The following is a 27,263-nucleotide window of genomic DNA, read 5'->3' on the forward strand; positions in this document are numbered from 1 at the left end:
ACTGCAAATGTGTGGTAACCTTAGCTCGAGATGTCTTTCAGGCCTCTCACCTTGGAAGAGGATGGATTAATATGGCTAGCATATTCAAAAGCAGAGGGTAAGAGAATTTCCAGACAAATTTCTCCTTAGAGTCTCCTCACATTATTAGAGGTGTGGCCTGGCAAGAATCCTGGATTGTAGGCTCCAGGTTTCTTAAGCAAAGAGATCATATCTTCTAATTTTCCTGGATGACTAACTCCCACTTCCAAAGCCAATTATGTCATACAAGGCACGGTGCCCAAATGTGATCACTCCCTGGGGATATCAAGGCGAGCTGGTTTGACCAGGGCAGGCCTTTTATGTAATTCGCTAGGCAGAGGTGCTTAAAAGGTTAAATTGTACTGAGTAAAGTCCCTCCCTCATGCTGGGGAAGTTTCTAGGCTGGGCCAAAGCTCTGTGCCAGCAGGGCCTGGGGCCAGGACTGCTCTAGTGCAGACAGGCTTAGGAAAAGGGAGAAAGGTCACAGAATATGCTGGCAACCATTTGTAACGTGTCCTCTCCTCCCCCACCATCTTTTCCCAATTGCTACCTTTCTCTTCTCTTTTCAGGGAACATCTTTATCCAGCAGCCAAGTTACTATAATGACCTGGATGAAACCATGCCCACCATCCTTCAGGTACCAGCTCTCAGCCCTGCCCAGATCCCTTCTCCAACCCTGGACTTTCCTGGAAGAGCCCAGGAGAAATGCTTACTCCCTACCTCTCTCCAACCCCATCTCCAGACAGTTGCTGTGTCCTGCCCCTTAGCACACACTTTCAAATTCACCCTTTTTCCCTCTTGAACAGAACGGAAATCTAAGGGCTGTCTAGCACTCATACAAAAAGAGCTTGGCTTCAATTGTGTGCTGTTCGCCAACAGCCGTAAGTCTCTAAGGTTACCCGTTTAAGATACCTGTGTTTCTCAAATAAGAGCTTTAAAGTTCTATAAAATTGTTTTGTAAAATAATGTTCATTGTAGAAAATTTGGAAATGATGGAAAAAGAAAAAAAAAAAACAGAAAGAGGAAGATTAACCCATAATCCTACCACCAAGAAATTCCACTATTCACGATAACTTTTAGGGTAGTTACGTGCTAGCATACTTAAGACGGTGCAATGGATTAAAGACTTACACGATTTTACGACGGACCATTTTCTCCTCACCATTGATTTGCCTTTGATTTCAATATAGTTTCCATATATTGCCATCTTCAGAGAATCCAAAACATATAATATATTGCTAAATATATATATTTTTTTCTTTTTTTTTTCTGTATGTATCTTAAATTATTTATTATGATACATTTGCCCAACATATCCATTCAAGTAATATCTGCAGGATTCTGGGGGCTTTCCATACATTTTGTCTTTTTAATCCTCACTACAGTCCTGTAAGAAGAATAACCCCCATTTTTACATTTTCCCATTTTACAGTTTCCACTCTGCCCTGCATCCCATCATTGTCTCTGGTTTCATGGGAACACTAGCATATATTCCAGAGATTCCAAGACAGCTTTCAGATCACTCATCCCAGACTGCAGGTCATGAGTTCCAGCTGTTGGTTTGACAGGATGTGAGAGAGCCTTTTCTTGTGTTTCACAGGTTTTTAGCAATATCCTCCAGCACTGTGGTTTGCAAGGGGATGGGGCCAGCACCACACCCCAGAAGCTTGAGGAGAGGGGCCGGTTGACCCCCAGCGACATGCCTCTCCTGGTGAGGTTACCCTTCAGCCCAGCCTTTCTGGCTAGCAGGGGATCTGGCAGCTGCTTCCCATGCTTGTGGCCCTTTTTACCCAACTCCATAAACAGTTATTCCCATCACACAGGTTTAGACCATATCAGCAGGCTTTTTTTTTCTCTGGGAGCTTCATTTATGGAGTAGTGGAAAGAACAGGGAACTAGAGTTCAGAGGGCGGGAGTTTAATCTTCACTTAGCTCAGCACAATGAGCTCATTCGTGTTATTCATTGAGCCCTGTGTTCAGCGAATTTATACTGAGGAGCCCCCAGCATGTGCTGAGCCTTCAGGATAAAACAGTAGGCAAAAGCAGACATGTGCCTGCTCTCATGGAGCTTACAGTCTGAGACAGAGGTAAATACTTAAGGAGCCTAGACATGCATCAGGCCTTGTGCTAAAAGTACAGTAGATAGAGCAGGAAAGAGGCAGCCATGAGCTGCCCTCCTGGAGCTTCCAGTCTTGTGGGAAAATAGGCATTAAACAAGTGTTTCAGACAGACACACACTGAGTACTGTGGGAACAAGTCATTTTACCCCTCTGAACCTCAGTTTCCTTCTCTGTAAAACAGAGATCCTAACAACTGCTCAGCCTTGTTTTTAGAGTTGTCAAGAGACTCAGGGATGTGTATGAGAAGGTATTCCATGTTCCATCCTCTTCAAAATGTACAAAAGGTATGGGCTTGTTATTGTCCTCAGTGGAATGTGCTTTCTGTGTGGGACCACAGGCGTTGTCTTCAGGTTCAGCGGTGGTTCTCCTTCAGCTTAGAAGAGAGAACTATATTATCCTAGACCTAGAAGTAACCCCAGAGCTCACTGGGTCAATGCCCATTGGAGCTAAGGTAGCAAGACCTGAAGCAGGGAGATTGAGTAACTTGTACAGATCGCGCTCCTAGAGATGGAACAACCAGGCTTTGCACAGACATCTGGTCTTCTCTCCCCCCGACAAGGTATCTGCCTGATGGCTCCCACTGGCTTTTGTCAACTTTGTCTCAGACCCACTACAGAGCTGTGTATGGGGGCAGAGGAGAATAATGCAGTGTTTTCTTTTGGCAACAGGAATTAAAAGACATTGTTCTCTACCTTTGCGATACCTGCACTACACTCTGGGCCTTTCTGGATATCTTCCCTTTGGCTTGCCAAACCTTCCAGAAACATGACTTCTGTTACAGGTACAGTAGTAGTTCTGACTGCTGAAGTAGAGGTTCTCGTTGGCATCCTCATTCAGCAGATATTTACTGGGTACTTAGAATGTGCCAGGCCCTCTTCCAGCCTGGGCATACAGCAGTGAAGACGACAGATGAGGCTCCTGCTTGTGTGGAGCCTGCATTTTATTTATTCATTTGTTTGTTTGTTTATTGTTTTTTAACTTTTGTTATTTTTTTTAATGTTTATTTATTTTTGAGAGAGAGAGAGAGAGAGCACGAGTGGGGTAGGAGCAGAGAGAGAGGGAGGCACAGAATCTGAAGCAGGCTCCAGGCTCTGAGCTGTCAGCACAGAGCCCGACACGGGGCTCAAACCCATGAACTGTGAGATCAGTGACCTGAATTGAAATCAAGAGTTGGGCGCTCAACCGACTGAGCCCCCCAGGCTTTCCAAGCCTGCATTTTAGAAGCCTTCCCATTTTTAGCCAAGAACTCAGTAGGGGAGGGAATAAAAAAAAAACACCAACCAAGAATAGGGCAGTGTTAGTTCAGTTCTGTTCTTTCAAAGCCCCTATCATGGGCAGGCACAAGGGAGTAACAGACAATAAGAATTGGTCTGAGGACTTCAGCATCTAGTCTAGAGCACACACAGAGAGACATTCAGATTTGCTCACTTGTGGGGCCAGCTGTTGTGGCCATATTATGAAGTGCTCTGGGAACACAGAGGAAGGAGGCAAAGTTCCGTCTGGTGAAATAAGAGGTTTTAAGATGCCCTTTAAGTGACATCTGGAAGAATGAACAGGAACCTTCCAGAAAGAGTAAGATTACAGTGGTAGGAAGGGCATTCCAGGCAGGCAGAGTACAGGTGGGAAGGCCCAGAGAGTGTCCAGGGAGTGCCAGGAAGTGGAGTGGGATGAAGCAGGGCCTGGGGCAGTAGGAAAAGGAGCAGGTAAGGAGAGTCTCCGGAGAGGTTGGTAGAAGTCAGATTGTGAGGAGTCTTGAACTTGCTCGTGGGGAGTGGGGCCTTTATTCTGTAGGCAGTAGGGAGCCCCTGGAAGATTTATTCGAAAGGAGTTCTAGAAAGATCCTGCCAGGATGAGGAAAGATATAGAGGAGGATATGAGTAAGGAAAGATATAGGGAGAGAGACCCTCCTTGCCCGCTGGCACCACAAGCATCTGTCTGCTCCTTGTGCGGTGAGAAAGGGGTGCATGGTTTGGGCTGGTAACCTGCATGTTGCCTGGCAACAGTGGGGATTGGCTTGTTCTCAGTGGCCTCTGGCTGTTGCTCTTGCCAGGCATCATCTATCCCCACCACTCGCAGGAGCCTCTGGGAGCTGCCCAACTCTGTCCACTCAGCCGTTGGTCCATTCAGTCATTTACTTGCCCATTCAACAAAACATTTATCTAGTGCTGACATGTGCCAGAGATGGCAGCTGGTGCTCTGACCCCTCCTGGGTCTCCTCAGCTCGTGAAAATCAGATGTGAGGACTGATCAGCCTCCCAGAAGATGTTAGAATAAAGCACCAATCACCACTCTCTCCGGAAGAAAGGGGTTAGGATGGGCCTGTAGCTGTCCACTTTTTGAGAAAGGTATCTTTTCTCATGGTTAAAGTGGCATAAACTGGCAAATGCTCATAAGAAATTTGGAAAATTCTGGAAGGTAGAAAATTAAAATCACCATGAGAGATCAGGCTGTTCTTAGGATTTTGTACCCTGCTTATCTTCACTTATCATAGGAATTTTCTTTCTTTTTTCTTTTCTTTCTTTCTTTCTTTATTTTTTTTTTCTTAAGTTTATTTATTTTTGAGACAGAGAGAGACAGAGCATGAACGGGGGAAGGTCAGAGAGAGAGGGAGACACAGAATCAGAAGCAGGCTCCAGGCTCTGAGCCATCAGCCCAGAGCCCGACGCGGGGCTCGAACTCACGGACCGCGAGATCATGACCTGAGCTGAAGTCGGATGCTTAACCGACTGAGCCACCCAGGGGCCCCTCTTTCTTTCTTTCTTTCTTAAGTAAACCTTACTTCCAATGTGAGGCTCGAAATCATGACCCCATAATCAAGAGTCACATGGGGTGCCTGGGTGGCTCAGTCGGTTGAGCGTCTGACTTTGGCTCAGGTCATGATTTTGCAGTTGACAAGTTTGAGCCCTGCATCGGGCTCTGTGCTGACAGCTCAGAGCCTGGAGCCTGCTTCAGATTCTGTGTCTCCCTCTCTCTCTGCCCCTTCCCTGCTCATGCTCCGTCTCTGTCTCAAAAATAAATAAACATTTAAAAAAAAAAAAAGAGTCACATGCTCTACCAACTGAGCCAATCAGCCTCCCCCACAGGCATTTTCCATTTTGTTAAAGCATCTTCTCAAAATGTGGCACAGATTGCTTTTGAAAGGGTCTTTGGAAATGGAGGGTAATTTTTGGAAGAACTGACTTTCCTGCAAGGGTCAGTGAAGGCAGGAATGGCTCCACCCATCTTGGGGTGAGGAGGAAGAAAGGAAAACACTGTTGCCTGCAAGTGGCACTGCCTTTGACCCACAAACAGAAACAGCCTGGGGCTGGCCCACCCTGTTCACGCTGTGCTGGAGGCCAAGAACACTGGCTGAGCAAATGCAGCAAGCTCGGTCCCCGCAACTCTCTGGAAGGGGCTACGGCCACCACACAGCTCTACGGCTAATCCTCTCACAACAACCTCCGTCCTCTCAGATATCCTCAAGTATATTGGAGTATCTCTCTCTGTGGCTTAATTTTATGAATGAATAATACAGTCACATGGTTCAAAACTAAAAAGGTATAAAATATATAACGAGGAGCACCTGGCTGGCTCAGTCAATAGAGCGTATGACTCTTGATCTTGAGGGTCGTGAGTTCAAGCCCCACATTGGGTGCAGAGCTTACTTTAAAAAAATGCATTAAAACAACAACAAAAATATGTATGTATGAACATATATAGTAGGGAAGGGGGAGAGGAAGACTTTTCGTTATATATACATGTATGTATACATAGATTCACATGCACATAGTACATATATAATGTGTATACATATATGTATGTAATGAAGTCTTCCTTTTCCCCTTCTTTAGTTCTGTTCCTCACGTATAACCATTGTTGTTAAGTTTTTTATGTGGGGTTTTCCGGAGATATGTATATAAATACACATATACAAGTAAATACGCACATTATATATCACCCCCTCTGCCTTTTAAATTAACTGCTGACATATGAGTACTGTATGTATTTTTTACATTTTTAAAAAATTTTTTATGTTTATTTATTTTTGAGAGAGAGACAGAGCATGAGTGGGATAGAGGTAGAGAGAGAGAGAGACAGAGACAGAGAATCCGAAGCAGGCTCTAGGTTCTGAGCTGTCAGCACAGAGCCCAACGCAGGGCTCGAACCCACGAACCGTGAGATCATGACCTGAGCTGAAGTCGGATGCTTAACCACCTGAGCCACCCAGACACTCTGCATTTTATTTTTAAATTTAATGTGTATCAGTACACAAAGCATCCTCAATCTTTGGTATGGCTAGATAGAATTCCATTGTACTGTATGGAATGCCAGACCCCATAGATCGACCTTTAGATTTTTCTTCAGTTGTTTGATATTACAGAAAAATGTTACAAAGAATAACTGCACATACATCATTTTGCACCTTTGCAAGTATATCTGAGGAATATTTTCCTGGAAGTAGAATCACAAGAACAGATGGTTTGTGCATTTTTAACTTTCACAGATCTCGCCAAATCGCCCTCCATAGGGGTTGTTCCAATTTACCTTCCCACCAGCAATGTATCCTGGCAACACCTGAATCTGTTTGGGCCAAATTGCCCTCTCTTTTTCTGGGTGCCATGCTGTGGTCCTAGTAAAGCCTGTCTCTTTGGGCCTAGTTACCCTCTGCTGTGTACAGGACTACACTAACCTAGAAGTTGCCAGAATTCAGCCAGTCGGTAGTTAAATGTTTATAGAGTACCTGCTACAAATTCAGCATCATCTTAGGCACTAAGGCTACTGTTCTGGCTTTGGGAAGCTTAAGATGTTCAGAAGAAGAATTAGACTGCTGAAGAGAGGTGGCTGTGTTTTAAGTTGTAAGAGCAACATGTTCTGAGTGCCGTGAACCTAATTCCAGGAAGGAGAAGTCACATGGGTAAGCATGATCTGGGAGCCTGTCACTGGGATGGAGAGTTTGAATTTGAGTTGTGATGGGGGGTGAGTGTGAGGTTGTTGAGGCGAGAAGCAAGGTCGGCTACTCCGTGCTAGCTATGGATGTACCAGAGAGAGGAGCTACAGTCTGATGTCATAGGAGGTAGGGAGCTACTGGCAGGTTTGAACCAACAAAAAGAGTGACCTTGGGTTTTTCTCAAACCTCACTGAGTTCTGAGTAGCTCATTGCTACTCTAGCTCATTGCTAGGATGAGCCTACCTGGGTTTTGGTTTCCCAGTGAAAGGGGAATGTAGCTGCAGGTCACTTCTTTTTTTTTTTTTTTTTTTTTTACATTTATTTATTTTTGAGAGAGTGAGACAAAGTGAGAGTGGGGGAGGGGCAGAGAGAGGGAGACACAGAATCTGAAGCAGGCTCCAGGCTCTGAGCTGTCTGCACTGAGCCCGATGTGGGGCTTGAACCCACAAACCATGAGATCGTGACCTGAGCCGAAGTCGGACGCTTAACCAAATGAGCCACCCAGGCGCCCCATAGCTGCAGGTCACTTCTTGAGGCTTTTCCTGGACCATCCACAGCAGGCCAATCTAGGGTAAGCTTAGGGAAGAGCCAGGGAGTTTCTGGGAGAAAATTGTTGTGGTGACAACTGGGGAGCAAGAAATGGGCCTTCCCGCTTCCCGTGGTTTGCTTTGATTTTCTGATGAAGTGTGGTGTTTATGAACTAATCTTGCCTTTTCCCCATGTGTACCTCCACAGACTAGCTTCCTTTTATGAAATTGCAATTCCCGAACTGGAGTCTGCAATTAAGAAGAGGAGGCTTGAAGATAGCAAGTGAGCCGGGGCCAAAACTAAGCACGTTGTTGTGGGAGAGAGAGGCCCTGCCTTCCCCGGGCTTTAACATCCCTATCTCTAAGACAAGGAGGTGGCACCATGGACTGTGCAGCTCTAGCTTCAGTGTCCCTACCTAGCAGCCTCCTGGCCCCTGCATCCTAACCTTTTCTCTCCGCTGTTGCTCTAAGCTCTTGGTAACTGGCATACTGGTTCCCCACCCACTGTTTAAACTGAGAAGCGGCCCTGGAATCAGCTGGTCTCTCAGGGCCTGTAACCCTTTGCTGACAGTGACTCGTGAGGCTTTCTCAGCTCTGGAGAGGGACACCTGCAGCTGTTGAGAATAAGCTCCCTTCAGGCCTTTTAATCTCCCAAATCTCAGTTTTTGTTTTTTTTTTCTCTCGGGGGCATTCAAAGGCTGCTAGGTGACCTGTGGCAGAGGCTGTCCCATTCCAGGAAGAAGCTACTGGAGATTTTTCACATCCTCATGAACCAGATTTGCCTCCTCCCTGTCCTGGAAAACAGGTGAGCCCTCAGGAGCAGCTTCCTGGGTAGAAGAACCCCTCCCCAAGCCCAGCAGAGGTATTTCCCTCATGTCATCTGCCCCCTTCCCTGCTCTGGGGTTGCTGAGCAGAGATGGGGAAAGAGACAAATGCCTCTTTCCTCCAACTGGCCTGGGGCCTTGCAGAGGGGCAGGGCAGACAGCAGGGAGGGGAGTTATAGATCCTTTGCATCGAATGAACTCATCTTCCCTGGTGTCCTGTTCCAGCTGTGACAACATTCAGGGCTTCATCGAAGAGTTCCTGCAGATCTTCAGCTCCTTGCTGCAGGAGAAGAGGTGAGTGTGGCCGAGCGGGGACCAGTCCACACGAGGCCTTATATCCCAGAGCCTCTACCATATGCTCATCATGGTCTAAGGTTCTGGGATTTGTGGTTGGGCAGCAGACCAGTTTGCCCCAGCCCTGTCCCTTCCATCTGCTCTCTGCCTGGCAGGTTCCTCCGGGACTACGACACACTCTTCCCTGTGGCCGATGATGTCAGCTTGCTACAACAGGCCTCAGCAGTCTTGTATCCTACCACAGCCACTTGACAGGACCTGGCCTGGCCAGGTTGGAGTTGGGCTGCTAGGACCCAGAGGAGCAGAGGGAGGTTTATCCCCAGAATACTCGGGTCAGCCAGTTTTCCCCAGAGGCCCACCAAAGCCCCAGCCCCTGTTTCTGGAGGAGATGACTACTCGGATCCTCGGAGCTGGGTGGGGTAGTGTCCTGCATTCTTTAGGCGTTTACTGAGTGTCTGGGCCCATGTGACCAACGTGGACTCAGCCCCACTGTCACAGACCTCATTGCAGGAGAGGAGACAGACAAGTAAACAAGCAGTTGAAGTGTCATATGGGAGAAATCCAGAGGACAGGAAAGCCAAGGAAGGCACCTAACCCTGCAAGCTCAGGGAAAGGCTGTGAGATGGAGGGGCTGTCCAAGCCGAGACCAGCAGAAGAAATTGGAGATGGCCAATCCCAGAGCTAAGTGTTCCCAGTGGATGGAGGACAGAGAGGCCCATCTGAGGAGCCCACAGACATTTTGTGTAGATCTCAGGGTGGGGCTGGGGGCCTGGGGTCTAGTGGGAGGAGGCTGTGGCATGGCAGATGAGCTGGGGATGAGCAGACCCGCACGGCTCTGGGATGACTCTCACTAAGAAGTTTGGACTCTATCCTACAAGCACTGGGGTGTCATGGGAGAGTGTGAAACAGAGAGTGACAGGGTCAGTTTTATACTTTGGAAAATCTCTGTCTGGCACAGAGAGGAGAAAAGACTGACCTGAGACTTCTGTGAGGCCCAGGGGCTGGTGAGGATACTGTTGCTGGCATCCAGGGATGGCCGGGGGGCTCTAGGTTAGAAGTGGAAGGAGGGAGTCTAGGGCAACTCCCAGATGTCTGGCTTGGCAGTGCCCAGGGTGGTAGAGAGGGAGGAAGGACAGGGAGGAGGGCCTGTGGGCCATTTTGGAGGCTGGGCTAGATTGCGCAGTCTTGCCTTAGGGATACCCTATGGGCCCCCTTTGCAGGAAGCCCTCAGTAGTCAGACAGGAAGCCCCTTTGGCAGTGACCCCATCAGGCAGGCCCTCCTCCTGGGGGTCAGTGCAGAGGAGGTGCTGCTGGCTCCTCCAGTTATCAAGTCCTAGGATGCCCCTGGCCCTGTCTTCATCCAGAGCTGCTTTCTGCTGAGTGACAGGTACTAGGTTTCAAGGCTAGCGTGGCCGTGGTCTGGCCTCTTTCCCCAGGCAGCCCTGGTACCTGCAATGCCCACTGGGTACAGCCCAGATAGCCCCTAACACAAGTCATAGGGTCAGATGCGGAGGCAGGATTGAGAAATTATGTTGCCTTAGAGCTAGAGAGGCAGAAAAGGCTCTGGCACCGGAGAGAGAGACACCTTAACGTGTGTCACAGGGACGAGACTCGGACTGCCTACATCCTCCAGGCAGTCGAAAGTGCATGGGAAGGGGTGGACCGACGGAAAGCCACAGATGCTAAAGACCCACCGGTGGCTGAAGACCCTAATGGGGTCATTGCGATGGTGGAACCAGTCAGTGGACCGTTCTCACATCTGGAAAACTCAGAGGAAGAGGAGGTATGTGTCTGGAGCAACATTTTCCCCTGCTTCCCCTGCCCCTTCCAGGAAACCTGTCCCTTCTTTGTTTCAGCTCTCAGAGAAAAAGGTTTCTTTTGGAATTGACAGCCCTGAGCCTGCGGGTCAGCTCCGTGCTGCCTTTAGAGAGTCTGCAAGTCCCTTCAGCTGCCAAACCCCCATTTCTCCTCTGTAAAATGAAGTGATGGAGCTTTTTCCACGTGAAATCCTTCCCAGAGCTCTCCTCTAAACAGATCACCATGTAGCTGCTTTGGATGCAGTGGAGAGCAGCATCTGGTCTCACTGCTTAGCCAGCCTGGACGCTCCGCCGTGGGACTGCAGGGCTCCACTAAGCAAGTGTGGAAGCCTCTGATGCTCCAGGCTCTTCCAGAACTCACCAAATCTATGGCCATACAGATTGCCCACCGAGCCCAGGACTCTTCCCTGCAAGTTGGGAGGCGGTGTGACATAGGGATTAAGACCACAGTCTCTGTGAGTCTCTGGGGTCAGACAGCTCAGGGGTATACCCTCGTTCTGCCACTTACCAGCTCTGTGGCTGGAGGCACATCACTCACATCTAGCCTCTGTTCCCCATGTCTAAGGTGGGGATAATTTCCATCCCTCCCTCCACAAGGTTGTTGGGATTCCCAGAGCTATTGGGTGCAGTGCCCCAAGCCTGGCTGGCCCTATGCACTATTAACAGATGCTGCTCTCCTTCCTGTGTTAGACTCAGGCCCTGTGGCTGTCACAGGGCCTTGGAAAATGACAGTCCCCTCCACTCTTCCCACCTTCTTCCCCATTTGGCTTCTCTGAGACACGGATGATTTTTATTGTTGTTGTTTTGATTTTGGAATTTCCTTAAATGAAAATCCTAACAGAATTAAGCCGCATCAAGCAGGATATGAACTGAATCCCCCTCATTAAAAAGAATATAATCAAAGGGGAGCATCTCCGTACAGTCCAGGGCTGGTGGTTGCTGTTTCTCTCCAACATCAGCCATTAACTTGTTAGAGTTGGAAAAGGATTAGTCGAAGCCACAGCCATTTGTGGGGTGCCTAGTCTTCTCCAGGCACCATGCTCGGCCTTATTCTCTTTGAACCATCTGAAACAACTCTGTGAGGTAGAAGGCAGTACTCCCATTTTACATGGAAGAAGCTGGGGTTCAGAGAGGGGAAGTGCCCTGCCCCAAATCACACAGCCAGAAGTAGCTCAACCACTAAGTCATAGAGCCACTCCCTCTTCACATGGTTTCAGGAATTGGAGACTCAAGAGACCTGGGTCACTTGGCTGAGATCTTGGCCCAGGAATGGCAGGGCCAGGACTCAACCAGGTCCCCTGATTCCTAGTCCTGTGGTATTTGAGGTCTGTTTCCTATCACCCACTTGGTCTGGCCTTTCCCTCCTTCACGGTAGCTCTCTCCACAGTGTATGGGGGCAGCTGCTCCCTTGGGCCCCCCTGTGTGTGGCGTGGAGCTGGACTCGCTCATCTCCCAAGTGAAGGACCTGCTGCCAGATCTTGGTGAGGGCTTCATCCTGGCCTGCCTGGAGCATTACAGCTACAACCCGGAGCAGGTGATCAACAACATCCTGGAGGAGCGGCTGGCCCCTGCCCTCAGCCAGCTGGACCGCAGCCTAGACAGGTGGGAGAGATAGGTGGGAGGGGGTTCATGGCGCCCAGGCTGTCTCAGGGCCCTGGCCAAAGGTGCTCTGGGGGCCTTGTCAGGGCCCCTTCTTAGCTTCTCTGCTTCCCACACCTGTGCCAGAACTCTGCCTTCTCTCTCTTCCCTACAGCAGTGTTCCCCAGCCATTTAAATGAATGGCCTCCTTGGGAACACATCAGAACTTTAGGCCCTCCCGGAGGTTCTCACATGCCCCCTGCAGGGGAGAGAGTGTGCACAGCTGGACATTGCAGCTGCTCCTTGCTGGAAGGCCCATCAGAAATGTGGGATGTGACAAAGGGGTTGCTGAGCCTTTTGGAGCTCCAAAGTCTCTGGCTTGCCCCTGTCATTGGCACCTTTCCAGTAGATTCCTGAAGGAGGATGGCCAGAGCTTCTCACTTTCTTCATTCCTACCCTTTCTGAGTTTGACCCATTGCTCCTCTGAAGGCCTGTGGAGCAGCAGGAATGAGTGCACAAATGGGTGTTTCTTCCGCAGACGGACGATGTTTATTGAATGAATGAAGTTAGCTCTGCCTTTGTACAAGTACCTTGGCCACTTTGTGCCCATTTTACAGAGGAGGGCACTGAGGCCCAGAGAGGTCGAGTGATCTTAGCTACCTATGTTATAGGACTGTTGTGAGTGTTCAATGAGGGAGGGAACTTTTGAGAAAATCTCTGAATGGCACATGGGACTGAGGGGGAACTTTGTGTCAGGCATGGCTGCATACCCAGGTAGGGGCCAGACAGGGCAGGTTTTTTAGATCGTGTCTCATGTGGCTGTTGAAGGGGAGTAGAGAATCTGATGCATGTAACATGGTTCGGGTCAAGAGAGCACAGGTAGACATCAGCTGACCTTTCTCCCTTGAATGGCTTTCTCTGTCACCCCCCACCCCAGACAGGTGAAACCAGACCCGACACCCCTGCTCACATCTCGTCACAACGTCTTCCAGAATGATGAGTTTGATGTGTTCAGCAGAGATACAGTGGACCTGAGCCGGGTGCACAAAGGCAGGAGGTGAGTGCAGTGGGCTGCAGGGTGCCAGGCACCCCAACTCTGTAAGTGCAGTGAGAAAATTGAGAGAAACTAAGGACTCCGTGTTTACAGAAATGGCTTGAGTTTTGGCTCAGCGTCCCCCCAAGCAGTCCAGGACCTGTGTGCTCCCAGCAGGCAGGAGCAGGTTCTCTGATACTTATATGGTAGGCTCTGACTCTGACAGGGTGTTTTTTTGTTTCTTTTTTTTAATGAATCCCCTTGTTGATAGCAAAAGGCCAAAGGGACGTAAACTGTTCCCCTCTTCCCTTCCTACATCTTGGGATGTGTCAACCATCAAATCTCTGGGTGATAGAGCTGAGCAGTACTTCCTAGAAGCTGCTCCTCGACCTGATTTTCTCCATTCTGTGGCAAAATGAGAAAACTAAGGACCTGTACTAAGTCAGCTTTTCAGAAGGTGAACATACTCAATTTTAAGGTCTTTCTACTTATTTTTAGTTTATGTCCTTCCTACTTTTTTGGCATTGAAAAGTCCATTTGTGATTTATTCATTCATTCAACAAATATTTGCCTGGTGCTCATGGCATACTAGGCCCTGGATTTATCAGGTGCTGGAGGTGTAGTGGGCAGTGAGACAGACATGGCCACTGCCCCTGTGGAGTTTTCACTAATCACTTTGTCAAACAAGCAAAGTAAAATTGCAAATATAATAGGCACTATAAGGTGCAGGTGTGCAGACTTCTGAACCTCTGGTAGAGGATTCAATCCAGAGAGGAAAGCTTGAGGAAATGACATGGGACCAAGAGTGGAAGTGTGAGGAAGGGCCAAAGGGCCAATTCTGTAAAGAGCGGGGAAGGAGAAACTTTCTAGGAAGAGTGAAAAACAGAGGCAATGGCCCCGAGGTCATGGGGAACATGATGAGGGTCCCATGAGCTGACATGTTTTGGAAAGATCACCTGGCTTTGGAATGGAGGCCCACTGGAGGGACCAAGAGTCAGTAGTGATGATAGAGAGTTCAAGAGAAATGAGTAACTCTTGGCAACACTATGCTAGCCCCTAGAGTTCTACTAAATTGTATTGGTTCATGAAATCCAGAAATCTGGGAATTGCTGGACGAGTACAGCCTGCCCTCCCCCCATTGTATATATGGAGACAGCAAGGTTCAGAGAAGGGCGATGGGGGACCTGCCCCCTTCTTGCGATAGGAGCCCCAGTGGCAGAATTACAAGCTGCTTCTTCGGTGAGGGCCCCATGCTGGAAGCTTGGCTGGCTGAGGGCTTTGGGGAGCGGGCGCAGGGCAGCTATAAAGCCATCTGGCTGGCTGGACAGGAAGCATTTGTAAACTGCTTAGTCACACACGTTGCGACATCCCCAGATCCCAGGCAAGAGATGTTATCCTGCATCCGTGGCCACTGTTCGAGGTCTGAATGACCCTCTGCAGGTTCTGTTGTGGAGAAAGAGGCAGATGAGGAGGGCCGGGCCCTGCTCCTAGGGCACTACAAGCTGCCAGGTGGAAAGTCTAGGAGGCAAATGTTTACTGATCTCCTTGTGCTGGGTAGCCCAGGGGCTGGGGATTGCAAAGAGGCAAAGCCTCCATTCATGTGTTCATTATTTACTTATTCATTCAGCAAATATTTATTAAGTGATCTACTAGTGCCAGATCCTGTGCTAGATACCAGGGAGACAAGGTGAGCAGGGCACCCGGGCCTCGCTCTCAAACGATGCAGAGACTATGGGAAAGATTTAAACCATTAAACAAGTAGTGACAGAGTGGGAGAGATGCCAGGGTGGGGCATACAAGGGCCTCCATAGGGACTCTTGTCCTAATCTGGGCAGGGCAGTCAAGGGGCACATGAGAAAAGTAGCACAAGGTCACACTTGAGTTACAATGTGTGTATGGGTTAAATCAGATAGGATGCACTCAGTGGCTCAAGTAATAGGGAAACCTGTCCCTTGTACGAAAGGGAGTTGCAAGGTAGGTCTGTCTAGGTTTGGTTAACCTGTGGTACAGCCTCATCATCAAGGATACATCTTTTCCATCTCTGCGAGCTAGTTCCTTCGAAGCCACTGGGTGGCCACAGCTGTTTCAGCTATGACCTCCAGAAATGACAGTGCCAAGAGGAAGTCTGGACCAGGTCTTCCTGTGTTTCTCTTATAGACCAGGAAGCCTTTCCCAGAAGTCTCCAGACTCCACTCACATCTCAGTGGGGAACTGGGTCACAGGGCCAAGGTCCAGGGCTCCAGGAGAAGGGGGAAAGGTGGAAAGACCCGAACCAAATGAGGGTGTGTTAGGAGTGGGGGTGAGGTAGAGGGTGGCTGTTGGGTAGAGGCCAAGCACATGTGCTGCAGGTATATCATAGCTACATGAAGGAGGCGGTGTGTATAAGGTGGGATCCCATAAATTCCTTGGACTGAACAGTGGTACCCTGGAAGATTATGAGTGTTCTCCCTCAAAACAGGCTCTATGGCCAAAAAAGTCTGTGCACTTTCTTCTTGGTGAGTCACAGAGCACATTAGCACATTAAAGGCTCTGATAAGTCCTGCAGTAAAAAGAAATAGGATTCATTTTGTTGAGCCCAGCATGTGCCAGGTTCATTTCTAGTCATCATCTTATTTCATCCCTGGGATTCAGAATTAAGATTTGGCAAGGAGAGGCACCTGGGTGGCTCAGTCGGTTAAGCGTCTGATTCTGGTTTCGGCTCAGGTCATGGTCTCGTGTTTCGTGAGTTCGAGCCCTGCATCAGCCTCTGCGCTGACAGTGCAGAGCCTGCTTGGGACTCTCTCTCTCCTACTCTCTCTGCCCCTCCCCTGCTCACTCTGTCTCTCTCGAAATGAATAAATAAACTTAAAAAAAGACTTGGCAAGGATAAGAAGCTTGCTTGTGATCGCACAGCTCAAGAAGTACCCCAGCAGACTTGAGTCAGTAGACCTGTGTTCTAGCACTGTGGCTCTGCTGGTAGAAGCTGTGTCACCTTGGGAAAGTTGCTCTGCCTCTTGGGTTTCCTTACCTATAAAAGGAAGGGTTTGTTGCCTCTACAGGTCCCTTAGAAGTTCAGAGGTGGCAGTCACGCCCCTAAGGGCCAGTTTGAGTTGGGCCTTGAAGGATAGGCCGGAAGAAGTGAGGAGGGGAAGAGTGACTCAGCTTCAGGGAAGCCCACACATTCCCTGGGTTCCCTGAGGAAGCACCTGCTCCGAAGAAATCTCTGAAGCCACTGTTGCCTGTGTTTCCAGACTTGACTGGAGTTTAGGCCTCAGATGAATCTTTTCCTGGCTGGTTTTGACCCTCACTTTTCTTTTCCTTCCTGGCTCCAAAGGGGGGTCATGGGACCAAAGCTGCACCTCCCTGGATGGGGATGCCCAGGGCACCAGGCTCCTCTGTCCCTGCCTGTGCCCTCTCCCAGGACCCTGGGTGGGTGGAGTTTGCAAGGCTTCTCTGGCCCTGCCAGGGAGCCATATAACTAGAGGCCCACAGTGGGGCCAAGAACTAGGGACTGGATGGACCAGGAGCTGTGGGATGTGGCAAAAGGACAGTGATACTTCTCATTCATCCTTGGACGCCTGGCTCAGCACAGGCCCTGGCACCTGGTAGGCCCTCAGGAAATGTATGTGGAATGAGTAGATGTGTTCCTTCCAGTGGCACTAAACACCCGGGCCCCCTTCACTTGCTCTCTCTTCTCCAGCCCCACCCAGCCTGGTGAAGAGAGCCAGGTAGGAGCCAGGGCCACAGGCACAGGCCCCTTTCCTGGCGTCATACAGAATTTCCCTGTGGACCAAGAATTTTCCCTGGTCTAGATCAAATGCCAACCCCCCCCCCCCCCCCGCTGACCACCACCTTATAGGGCCTCCATTTCCCACCCCTTCTCCCCCCACCCCCACCAGCTAGACCCCCTAAGCCAGGGGGGTCTTGTTTCCAGGGCATGCTTGCATCCATTCAGCACATTTCATGTTAGCTGCCATTTGCCTGCGACCCTCACTGGACTGTGAGTTCCGTGAGGACAGATCCAGATCTTCCTCTTTTTTGAATCTCTCCCCAGCTCAGCCTTAGTACCCTCCCTGGCATGTAGTAGGCCCTTAGTAAAAACTACTGAAGGAAGCCAAATCCTGACCTGCCCCAAGCTCCCAGGCAGACAGCCTGAGAGACTCAGACCCCTGTCCCTCCCTGCACCAAAAGCCAGTTAATAGAAGATTTTAATGGAAGCTGTCTATGACTTTGTATCTCTTCTTCTTTTTCTTCTTCTTCTTCTTTTTTTTCCCCCTACCTTTGATACATTCCAGAAAACTGATTTCACAGCTAAGCTGGATTTTCTTGCCTGGCATCTCATATTGATTTTCCCCTGCAGGGCTAGAAACTACATTCCACAGGCCTATGTGTGAGACAAGCCAGGTTTTTCTACAGATTTGCAAAGCCACAGTCGAGAGGCCTCAGTCCCCACTGAGGCTCCGCCACAGTTCATTGATCCCAAACAGGTCCCTCTCCTTCCCTCCACCACACCCAACGTTCCTCACCTGTGATATAGCAGGAGTTTAACTTTTGGGCTTTTTCTTCCAATGCAAACTGACATAGACGATTGAACTGTGGAACAGATAGAAGGTCACCGTGAGGAAGCAGGGATAGGAGGAAAAGGGCAGGACCCCTGCTTGCCCCTCACACCCCAGAGGTCTCCTGTGGCTCCCCTGAGCTCAGTTAGAAGGTCACATATGGCCTTTCTCTTTCTTTTTTTGTTTTGTTTTGTTTTAATTATTTTTTGAGAGAAAGAGAAAGAGAGAGAATAAGCGGGGGAGGGGCAGTGAGAAAGAGGGACTGAGGATCCCAAGCAGGCTCTGTGCTGACATCAGAGAGCCTGATGTGGGGCTCAAACTCACAAACCATGAGATCATGACCTGAGTTGAAGTCGGATGCTTAACTGACAGCCATCCAGGTGCCCCTGGCCTTTGTCTTTCTTAAATTTTTGTTTTCTAAAAGGTTCAAATAATGCCAGGAGTAACCATTGTCATTTGGTGGGGGACTTAACTAGCCCTCTCTGTGCATTGACTTATGTAAATTATATGCACTCATAGGAACAGCTTGTTTGGCTTGCTTTTTGTCTTTTATACAAATGGGATCATACCATATACATTTTTCTGCAGCTTGCTTTTTTCCTTGGGAATAAGTCTTAGAATTCTCTCTGCATCAGCACAAACAGTTGAATGTCATTCTTGATAACTGCCGCCTGGCGTTCTGTAATAAAGATGTGACACATCATTTGGCCATTTCACTTGTGATGGACACTAGTTGTTTTCTATTTTTCGCTGTTACAAACAACACTGAAAAGAAAATTCCGGATGAGACCTCTTAATGCTCAGGGCCAGCGTTTCCCTCGGGTGGGTGCCTGGCCAAAGGGCGGGCACATTTTACATTGCAACAACTGTTTTGGAATGTCTCCCAAAGTGGCTGGACCTGGTCACGTGGGCACTCCCAGCGGTGAGTCCCACCTTCCCACACCCCTGCCAGTGTTTGATACCACTTGTCACAGTTTGTGCCAGCCTGAGCCCATGGTGCTTTGGACCCTGGCACTTGCAGCCTTCAAAGCCTCATGGTTTTCTGCGCTGTCCCCTCGCAACTCCAGGAAGGAGGAGAACACACGGAGCCTGCTGAACGACAAGCGGGAGGTGGTGGCACAGCGGCAGCGCTACGAGCAGTACAGTGTGGTGGTGGAGGAGGTAGGTGGCCCCAGGCCGTTGGGCCTTCGCCGGGTGGGGGAGAATCGGCCAGCCCTGGGCCCCTCGACCCCACGCTTCTGCTGTTGCAGGTGCCGCTGCAGCCAGGTGAGGGTCTGCCCTATCGCGGGGATGACTATGAGGACGAGTACGATGACACGTACGATGGCAACCAGGTGGGCGCCAACGATGCTGACTCGGATGATGAGCTCATCAGCCGCAGGTGAGGCCGCAGGGCAGCTAGAGGGCGGAATCCCAGGGGCACAGCGATTCTCCCAAAGCCTCTTGTGTACACAGCTGGGGAGACCAAGGCCCTGATTACGTGAGCAAGTCAGTGGTAGAGCCAGGGCCCAAACCGAGGCCTCTTGACTCCTGGTCCAGTGCTCCCTCCACCCCCCGCCACTCCCTTGGCCATTTGGCCCAACCCATCCTGAGTGAGGCAGCATTAATTTGGTTTCAGGCAGTCATTTTTCATTGTTCTTTTTAACTGCAGAAAACTCTCCCCAATAGAACCTTACAAAGATTTCCCAATGCAGATAAAAGCAGAGCTGCCCCAGCTCTGGCTAAGCCCCCATATCAGACTCTGGTACCCTCAGAGGGTCCGGGGACTGGAACAAAGCTGGCTTGAAAAGCACTTTGTTTTTTTTCCAGCTGCCTGAGCCCATCCCCATCCTGACAGCCCCCTCTCACCCAGCCTGATTCCCTCCTCCCTGAGGCTCCCTCTCCAGGTTTAATCTAGTCTTTGATCTCACTTTCTTTCTAAACCCTCAGGCCCTTCACCATCCCTCAGGTGCTGAGAACCAAAGTGCCTGGAGAAGGGCAGGAAGAGGACGAAGACGAGGAGGAGGAGGAGGCTGAGGACGAGGCTCCCAAGGTACCTCATTGGCAGGTGGCAGATGAAGGGGTGGGTGTCGTTCTGAAGGGCAGATTGGGAGCACCGTGCCCCTGCTTGCCTGCAGCTGGCTTTCAGGCAGCCCCAGCATCCCTGCCCAGGAGAAGAGGGGCTCCTTCAAGCCTGAGATGCCCACTTGGAGAGTTGCTGGCTTAGAACTCCCCTCCACTACTCAGTGGAGGCTCAGGGGCCAAGCCTTTGAGCTGCTGGGTTCATGAGGCCCAGGAGCCTGGGGGCCGAGAGAGGGGCAGGCAGTTCTTGGCCACCATGCTCAGGATGCCAGTTCTTAAACTCACAGAGGTGTTAGAGCCCAAGGGCCCTTGGCGTCATCTGGGCTGGTGGGTTTGCAAATTGTATTTTTTAGCAGCTGAACTTTTTCTCCAAATGAAATCTTAACTAGAACCTCAACGTATGAAACAGATAAGGGCCGGATTGCTCAGCTTGAACCTGAGTGGCACCCTGGGACCCCCTGTATCCCCTCATGCCCTCCCACCAGGGTGACAAATTCAGATGTGTCCAGGCCAGGCTACCAGCATAAACGAGTAGTGGGTCCTGATGGAGACTGTGACTAGTGGAACAGAAGTACACATACCCTCTGCCCAAGGGGCTCCTCAGCATAAATGTAGGCCTAGGGCTTCCAGGGCTTTCCCTTCTTCCCAGGCAAGAGGTCAGCCTGGATTTTTATGTAAAATCTTCCAGTTTTCAAATGCTATCAGTTGTACGTGTGTGTGTGTGTGTGTGAACAGTACAGGCCACCAAGAGCTATCTGTGGTCCTTAGGCCACAGTTTTTCCTGCTGCTAGTCTAGGCTCCTTTGCTTGTTGACCCCTCCCCCTCCAATAAAATAGTCTTTGAGAGAAGGTACTCCCTTGGGGCGCCTGGGTGGCTCAGTCGGTTAAGCATCCAACTCTTGATCTCAGCTTAGGTCATGATCTCACAGTTTGAGAGTTCAAGCACCACATCAGGCTCTGTGCTGATGGCACAGAGTCTGCTTGGGATTCTTTCTCTTCCCCCCACCTTCTGTCTCTTGCTCTCCCCCCAGTACATAAATAAAAACTTTAAAAAAAAGAGTGGGTACTCCCATAGCACGTTGGTGGTGGTGCTAGAGTGAGGACGAGTCAGCTCCCAGGGGCAGCTTTCTTGGCTTTCAAGACCCTATGTGGCCTCTCATGGTGGCCATCTTGGCCTCACCCCCATTTGTCATCCATGCTCCAACTATGGTCCACTCGCCCCATCATGCCTATGCAGGAAGCCTCAGTCCCTTTAGCTGCCTCCCCATCACAAAAGAGGTGGGAGGGACAGAGGAGAGAGGCTTCAAATGGAAACCTTGGACCAAGCAAGGGCATCTCCTTCTAGGGCATCACCCTGCCATAGCCTGGCGTTCCCCCACTCCTAGCATTGAGGCATCAACAAGATCCAGTCAGGCACAGCCTCACCACAGCTTTGGGAAATAGAGAGGCTCATGACTCTAGATTTTTTTTCTCCCTTCCCCTCCACAGCCCGACCATTTTGTGCAGGACCCAGTGGTGCTGCGGGAGAAAGCAGAAGCCAGGCGCATGGCCTTCCTTGCCAGGAAGGGGTGAGCATTTTAAAGCGCTGTTTCTGGTGGGAGGGGACCCATCCGGGAAGGGCTCAGCCAACCACCTAGGAAACCCACACATAAACCCTGACTGCTTTACATGTATTAATTTAACCCTCACAACAGCCCTATGAAGTAGCCACTGTTATCATTATCCTTACTTTACAGAGGAAGAAACAGGCCCATCCCCATCCCTAAGCCCTCCTCTCCTTATTGTGGGCTGTGGTCAACCCACAGCGGGTCCTTCCCTCAGCCAGGGACCCATCCAGAGGCAAGGCTCAGAGAAGAGAATTCACTAGACACAGGACCGGCCAAAATCCCCACAGCTCTGCCCTTGCTGGGCTCCATTTCTTCTCCCACTGGAAGCTGGGACATGGGTTTCCTGGCCCAAGCCGTGTGTCCTCTCCCAGAGACCTCCGAGAAAGGCAGTGAGCTCTTCCCATCTCCTGGGGTGGGTTGTTCTTCCCTCAGGTACCGGCACGACAGCTCCACGGCAGTGGCCGGCAGCCCCCGGGGCCACGGGCAGAACCGTGAGACAACCCAGGAACGCAGGAAGAAGGAAGCCAACAAGGCGACGCGAGCCAACCATAACCGGAGAACCATGGCTGACCGCAAAAGAAGCAAAGGCATGATTCCATCCTGAGGCCGCCATGGCAGGGCCAGCCGGGAGGCAGCGGCACCAGACCTGCTGGGCTGAGTTACCATAGCCTTGGGTCTCCTCACCAGTTGGCCTCCTGCCAGGGCCCCAAGTTCAACTCCACCCCTCAACAGCCTCAGCTTTGCAGCCCCTGAGAAGGCCGCCTCGTCGTCCACCAGCCAGCCGTGAGCGCCTTCTTGCAGAACACACAGTGCCTTATCCCACAGCGGAAGAACCCCTGGGGCAGGAAGAACCCCAGCAAGCAAAAGGGATGGGGACAGAGCCCCAAGGCAAGCCCCACAAACCTCGTGCAGCAAGACACCACTTCTCTTTTACCCCGGACAGCAGGAAACCTGTAAATTTAAAAAACAAAAACAAAAAAGGCCTGCAAATAAAATTTTTGACCCTTTCAAGCAATGATCCATGATGTGCCCATGGCCCGCTCCCCCTGTATCCCATTCTTCAGTGATGGCCACCATCAGGAGAGCAAGAAAGCCGGATGATCACCCGCCCTTCTCATCAGCCTTTGGCGCTTGCGTCTCATTGTAACACCTCCTGATGTTGCCCTGCTTTGCCGTGTGGTCCTGAGCACATCACTCCCTTGAGTATCCAGTCCCTGCTCGTGGAAGGAAGAGATAAAGGTGTGAGGTCCTGTGGTCCTTCAGTACCCTCTCGTTCAGTCCCTGCGACCTCCACCCAGGGAGGTAGGTACTATTTCCTAGTGTAGGTGAGGTATAGGTGAGGAAGGTGAGGCACTGAGAGCTGAAGCTGCCTGCCCAGGCAACAGCTAGGAAGTAGGAGAACAGGGATTAGACCCTCAGTCTGACCCCTGGTCTTTATAGGGTCCTAGACCCCCATAGGTGGTATCATCCCCATCTCTTAGCTGACTCGAGGACGCCTTTCCAGTAACAGCCAAAACCTGAGCTTGGTACTTCCTGGTTGTGTGTACACTCCATCAAATCCTCCAAAATCAGGGGGTCAGAGACCAGAAAACACAAATGAGGATGTCACTGCCAAGCCCTGTTGAAGGACTTGGACCTAGTTCCTCAAAACCTCCTCCCGGTGTGTGTGTGTGGGGGGGTGGGCAGGCAGTTGGTTCACAGTGTGGCAGCAGCTGGCAGGCATCCTGATTCCCGCCTCCCCCCCCCCCCCCCAGAACACTGCCAATCAACAGAGGATCAGCAGTGGGGTATTTGCTGGCCTGATCCTACCCAGCCTAGCCTGGAGTCCATCCATGGATCCAGGCCCCTGCCCAGCTGGACCTTGACAAATCACCGTAGATGCTTGTGCAATTTATTTGCACGTGGGTAGGATGAGTGTCTGGAGCAGCCAGGCAGACAAGCACTTGACGAATTGGTTTTGTTAGGTCAGCTGCACAAGTGAAAATCAATAGCAATTCCTCTGAGCCGCACCAGTTCTCCTGGTGCATTTGAGATGCAGAGCGGAGATGGGAGTGGTGTCTTCCCCTCGAGCTGCTGAATTAGGTGAGATCAGGCTGGGGGTCAGCCATTCTGACAGGCAGCAGGAAGACTCTGTTTCCTCCCAGAGGCATTTGCCAGGGACCATAGAGGCAAGAGTCATTTGTTTTCTCTCTCCCTGAGCTCCTCAGACCTAGCTCTTGTTCCTGGAGCAAGGTGAGGTGAGTCGGGGGAGCTCTGGGCTTTACCTACCTTACTTGTTACGGTTCACACAGCCCCTCTCACCTTCATTTTGTCATACGTAGCTCCTGACCGCTTGGAGCGGTGTTCAAGCCTCCTACTGGCATCCTGGTTTAAAGGATTTGAGAAGACAATTTGTCAAATTTCCCAGAATGTACTGCTAGGTCAAACTGGATCTCCCTTGAAGAATTATGTTCTTTCTCATTTCAGATCTTGAGGGCACCCTTTCAGGGATGCTTTGCAAACACCTCACTCAGGATCATCCAGAACAGTGCTGGTCGGCACACCCCTTCACCTCTCAGGGCCTCAGTTTTCCCATCTGCAAAGTGGGTATATTGGTCCAGGTGAATGGTTTCCACCTGGTGCCAGTTAAATCCTCTGAGGAGGCCCCAAGGTTTAAGATAAGCAATGGCACAAGTGTTACAAGTGAGGTGGGATGGGAGTCTGAACCCTGCTCACTTGATCACTGGGCCCCATCACCCCACTACTCCTAAGCAGGAATTTCTAAGTGCCTTCTCTACACCCTGTTAGAGAACATGACTATCACAGGCATTTCCTAGGAAGCTTGTACGACCTAGTGCCTCCAAGAGGACTTAGGACTTTGAGTGTCTTTGTTTCTAGCTCATGAGTGGCAATGATGGCAGACATGTTTGTTTGAACAGTGCTTCTGTGCCTCTGTGAGATAGGTAGGGCAGAGCCTGTCGTTGATAAGGAGGGACCCGGGAGCCCAGGGAGGGCAATGAACTTGTCCAAAGCCCATGGCAAGTTAGCAGCAGAGCCTGGATGCAGATCCTTTTTGAGTTCCAGGTGCAGTCTGGAAAAGGAAGTGATTGGCAAGAACCTGCCTGTCCCTCTCACACTGGGAGCTTGGGCTAAATAACACAGGGAAGGAAACAAACAAAACACAAAAGTAAACCCACCAAAAATGCAGGGGGGTGGTTATAGAGCCCCCTTCTTTAAAATGATGTCAATGAACTCTTAATAGCAATGTAAAAAACTAAATATTGACAAATAAGTTGTTTGAGTTTTTTTTGAAGAGAATAAATTGAATGGTAATGCATCATGATTGTGAAAATATTTTTTAAAAATTTGAATACAGACCAAGTCTGGAAAGGAATGTGCATAAATGAAAATGATGGTAAGACCATGATATTTGTAATGAGAATAAAAGCACTTACTGAGTACTTACCATGACTAGAGTATCTGCTGGGCGCTTTCCTTATGTTACCTTGTTTGATTCTCACAAGGTAGGTACAGAGGAGAAAATCAAGGTCAGAGAGGGTAGGTGACCTGCCTAACGTCCCACATTTGGCAGGTGACCAAGGAGGGATTCAGTCCCAGGATTGTCTCCTAAAGCCCATGCTCTTAACCCCTAAACCACATGCCATTCCTTTCTTGCCCCCACATCCTTATCCTTGTTACTGCTGTTGCTACAAAGGAGAAAATAACAAGTCAAATAGCTGCAGAACAGGAGGATGGGAAGTCCCGTTTTGTCAGGCCAGGTTGATGGGACTCCACTAGTATGCACGCTCCACCATTGGACACTGTCAGATCTCAGATGTCCTGCTGCATTTTTTTCCACTTTTTGTTTTCAGATCCGTGCATCCTTTCCTCTGTGTGTCCAGTCTGCCATTGAGCCCACTGAATGATTCTTCATTTTTATGTCCAGTCCCTCTCCAGGGGAAGCAGAGAAAAGGCTGGGAGTGGAGCTCTCTCATCTAAGAGGAGAGCAGCAGAGCCCGAGGGGCACTGAGGCCAGGGAGGGGGCCAAGAGGCCAGGGCCAAACGTTCCAGGGTGGATAAGGAAGAAGGATGGGAGAGACCAAGGGAGCCCCAAAATTAGGACCATAGGCCAGGACATGTCCTGGACATTTGTCCAGAGCTCCCAGTATTTACTGCCTGCCCTCAGGGTTTGGGTCAGCCAGGTTGGGAGGACCACGGGAGGAGAGGATAAATGCATCCACCCAGCACATGTGGACCAAGATCTACTAGGTGCCAGGCACTGTGTCAGGCATGCGTGAGAAAGACTGGGCCCCCGCCCCCATGGAGTTCACAGTCCAAGGCAGGATCTGGGTATTAAGATGTTTTGGGAAAATGATTTAGTCACAGCTGTGCTAAGCCCTAAAAAATAAATGAATATACCACACAGAGGGGCGCCTGGGTGGCTCAGTTGGTTGAGCGTCTGAGTTCAGGCTCAGGTCATGATATCATAGCCCGTGAGTTCGAGCACCATGATGCGCTCTGTGCGGACAGCTCAGAGCCTGGAGCCTGCTTTGGATTCTGTGTCTCCCTCTCTCTCTCTGCCCCTCCCCCACTCTGTCTGTCTCTGCCTCAAAATAAACAAACAAAAAAAGAATATACCACACAGATATCTCCCAATCATTTTTTCTGTTTACCTTTTTTTTTTTAACTGTAGCTTTTCTCTTTCTAAGTTTTCCCAGCATCATAGACAAGAGTTTCAGTTTGGAGACTCACTAAAGTGAAACGTGAATGGAAAACAAAACAAATAAATGAAGAAATGAACAGGCAAGGAGAACAGAAAGAAGCCAAGAGCAACGAGACTTTCCAGAAGCAAAGGATAGTGGTCACAGTGTCAGGCAGCAGCTGGGAGGTCAAGCAGACTAAGTAGTGGGGCTCACTGGGCCACTGCCCCAGCTTGGCCAGGAAGTGATGGGAAGGCAGCCAGTGGGAAGAATGGAAGGCGAGGAAGAGAAGGAAGGAGAGTGGGCCCCTCTTCTAAGGAACTTGGCATCAGAGAGGAGGAAGAGGGAGCTCAGAGGTGAGGAGGGAATGTTGGAACCCCGACCGTGTTGATGGGAGGTGCCAGAGCTCTAGGGGACCCACTTGGGGGAAGGCTAGTCCCCGGATCAGACTGGTGTCCCTTGCTAGCTAGATCCCAGGATGCTGGGGCAGGAGGAAGGGGCCTTATGGCCAGAGGCTGCTTTTGCCAATCTGTAGCCTGAAGCAAGGTAATGCAGTCTAAAGGTTACTTTCTCCACCTATGCGTGTGTATGGGGGTGGAGGTGGTCTTAGAATCAAATTCACATCACACTGGAAATTCTCTCCCAACAATCAATAATCATCAAGAGAATTTTACACAGCTGGCAGACCCGGGAGGGCCTTAAAAAGGGCATTTTGTCCAGAATTTCTCAACCTATTTAAACTCCCAACCCTCCCCGAATGTCAGACCCTGGGATTTCAGGTTACCCCCACCACCACCCCACCTCCCCTGGGAGTGGGGAGGTTTGCCCTGCTTAAGATTTCGCTGGGCTTCCATGGTGCTATCCCAGCCATGGAGGTTATATCAAGCTTTACTCTCTGTGGTCTGAATTACAAAAATAACAGGCACTTAATTCTAGTTTCCCAACTATGAAATTATGACATTGAATATGGTTTTTCTGGCTGCCTGAGCCCACCCTCAGCACTCTGACTGGTCCCTTAAATCCCAAGGGGGTAATTACGGTTTTCTCCTCCTTAAAGTGGTTTTCACAGAAGAGCCTGGCCGAAAGGGGGCCCCCAGTGGGATGGAGGCCAACCATTCCCATCCATTTCAGAATTTTAATTTGCAGAGCTTACATGCAGGCCCCCACCCTGTCTCCCATGTTGTGGTCTGATCTACTTACTCTGCGTTCTTTCACATGTACATCTGCAAGCTTCACGAGCC

The 27,263-nt window shown here is 50.1% G+C and overlaps 1 protein-coding gene across 1 annotated transcript in view; it reads left to right on the forward strand.

Annotated features, from left to right (window-relative positions):
• The window catches only part of ASCC2 (activating signal cointegrator 1 complex subunit 2), a 44,395-nt gene extending 18,650 nt beyond the window's left edge, over positions 1–25,745 (forward strand). Inside the window, exons 6-20 of the mRNA XM_047088056.1 lie at positions 588–655; positions 1,619–1,729; positions 2,807–2,919; positions 7,801–7,875; positions 8,290–8,397; positions 8,642–8,710; positions 8,866–8,940; positions 10,313–10,493; positions 11,915–12,129; positions 13,043–13,162; positions 18,744–18,837; positions 18,927–19,057; positions 19,606–19,708; positions 21,225–21,304; positions 21,776–25,745. Coding sequence (XP_046944012.1) covers positions 588–655; positions 1,619–1,729; positions 2,807–2,919; positions 7,801–7,875; positions 8,290–8,397; positions 8,642–8,710; positions 8,866–8,940; positions 10,313–10,493; positions 11,915–12,129; positions 13,043–13,162; positions 18,744–18,837; positions 18,927–19,057; positions 19,606–19,708; positions 21,225–21,304; positions 21,776–21,947 — 1,715 coding nt within the window. The 3' untranslated portion in view covers positions 21,948–25,745. The remainder of the gene's footprint in view (positions 1–587; positions 656–1,618; positions 1,730–2,806; positions 2,920–7,800; positions 7,876–8,289; positions 8,398–8,641; positions 8,711–8,865; positions 8,941–10,312; positions 10,494–11,914; positions 12,130–13,042; positions 13,163–18,743; positions 18,838–18,926; positions 19,058–19,605; positions 19,709–21,224; positions 21,305–21,775) is intronic.
• Positions 25,746–27,263: the final 1,518 nt, after the last annotated feature.

The sequence above is a fragment of the Lynx rufus genome, unplaced genomic scaffold (assembly GCF_022079265.1).
Source record: "Lynx rufus isolate CCGP_SWC_20201006 ecotype Redwood Valley unplaced genomic scaffold, mLynRuf1.p SCAF_24, whole genome shotgun sequence".
Classification (NCBI taxonomy): domain Eukaryota; kingdom Metazoa; phylum Chordata; class Mammalia; order Carnivora; family Felidae; genus Lynx; species Lynx rufus.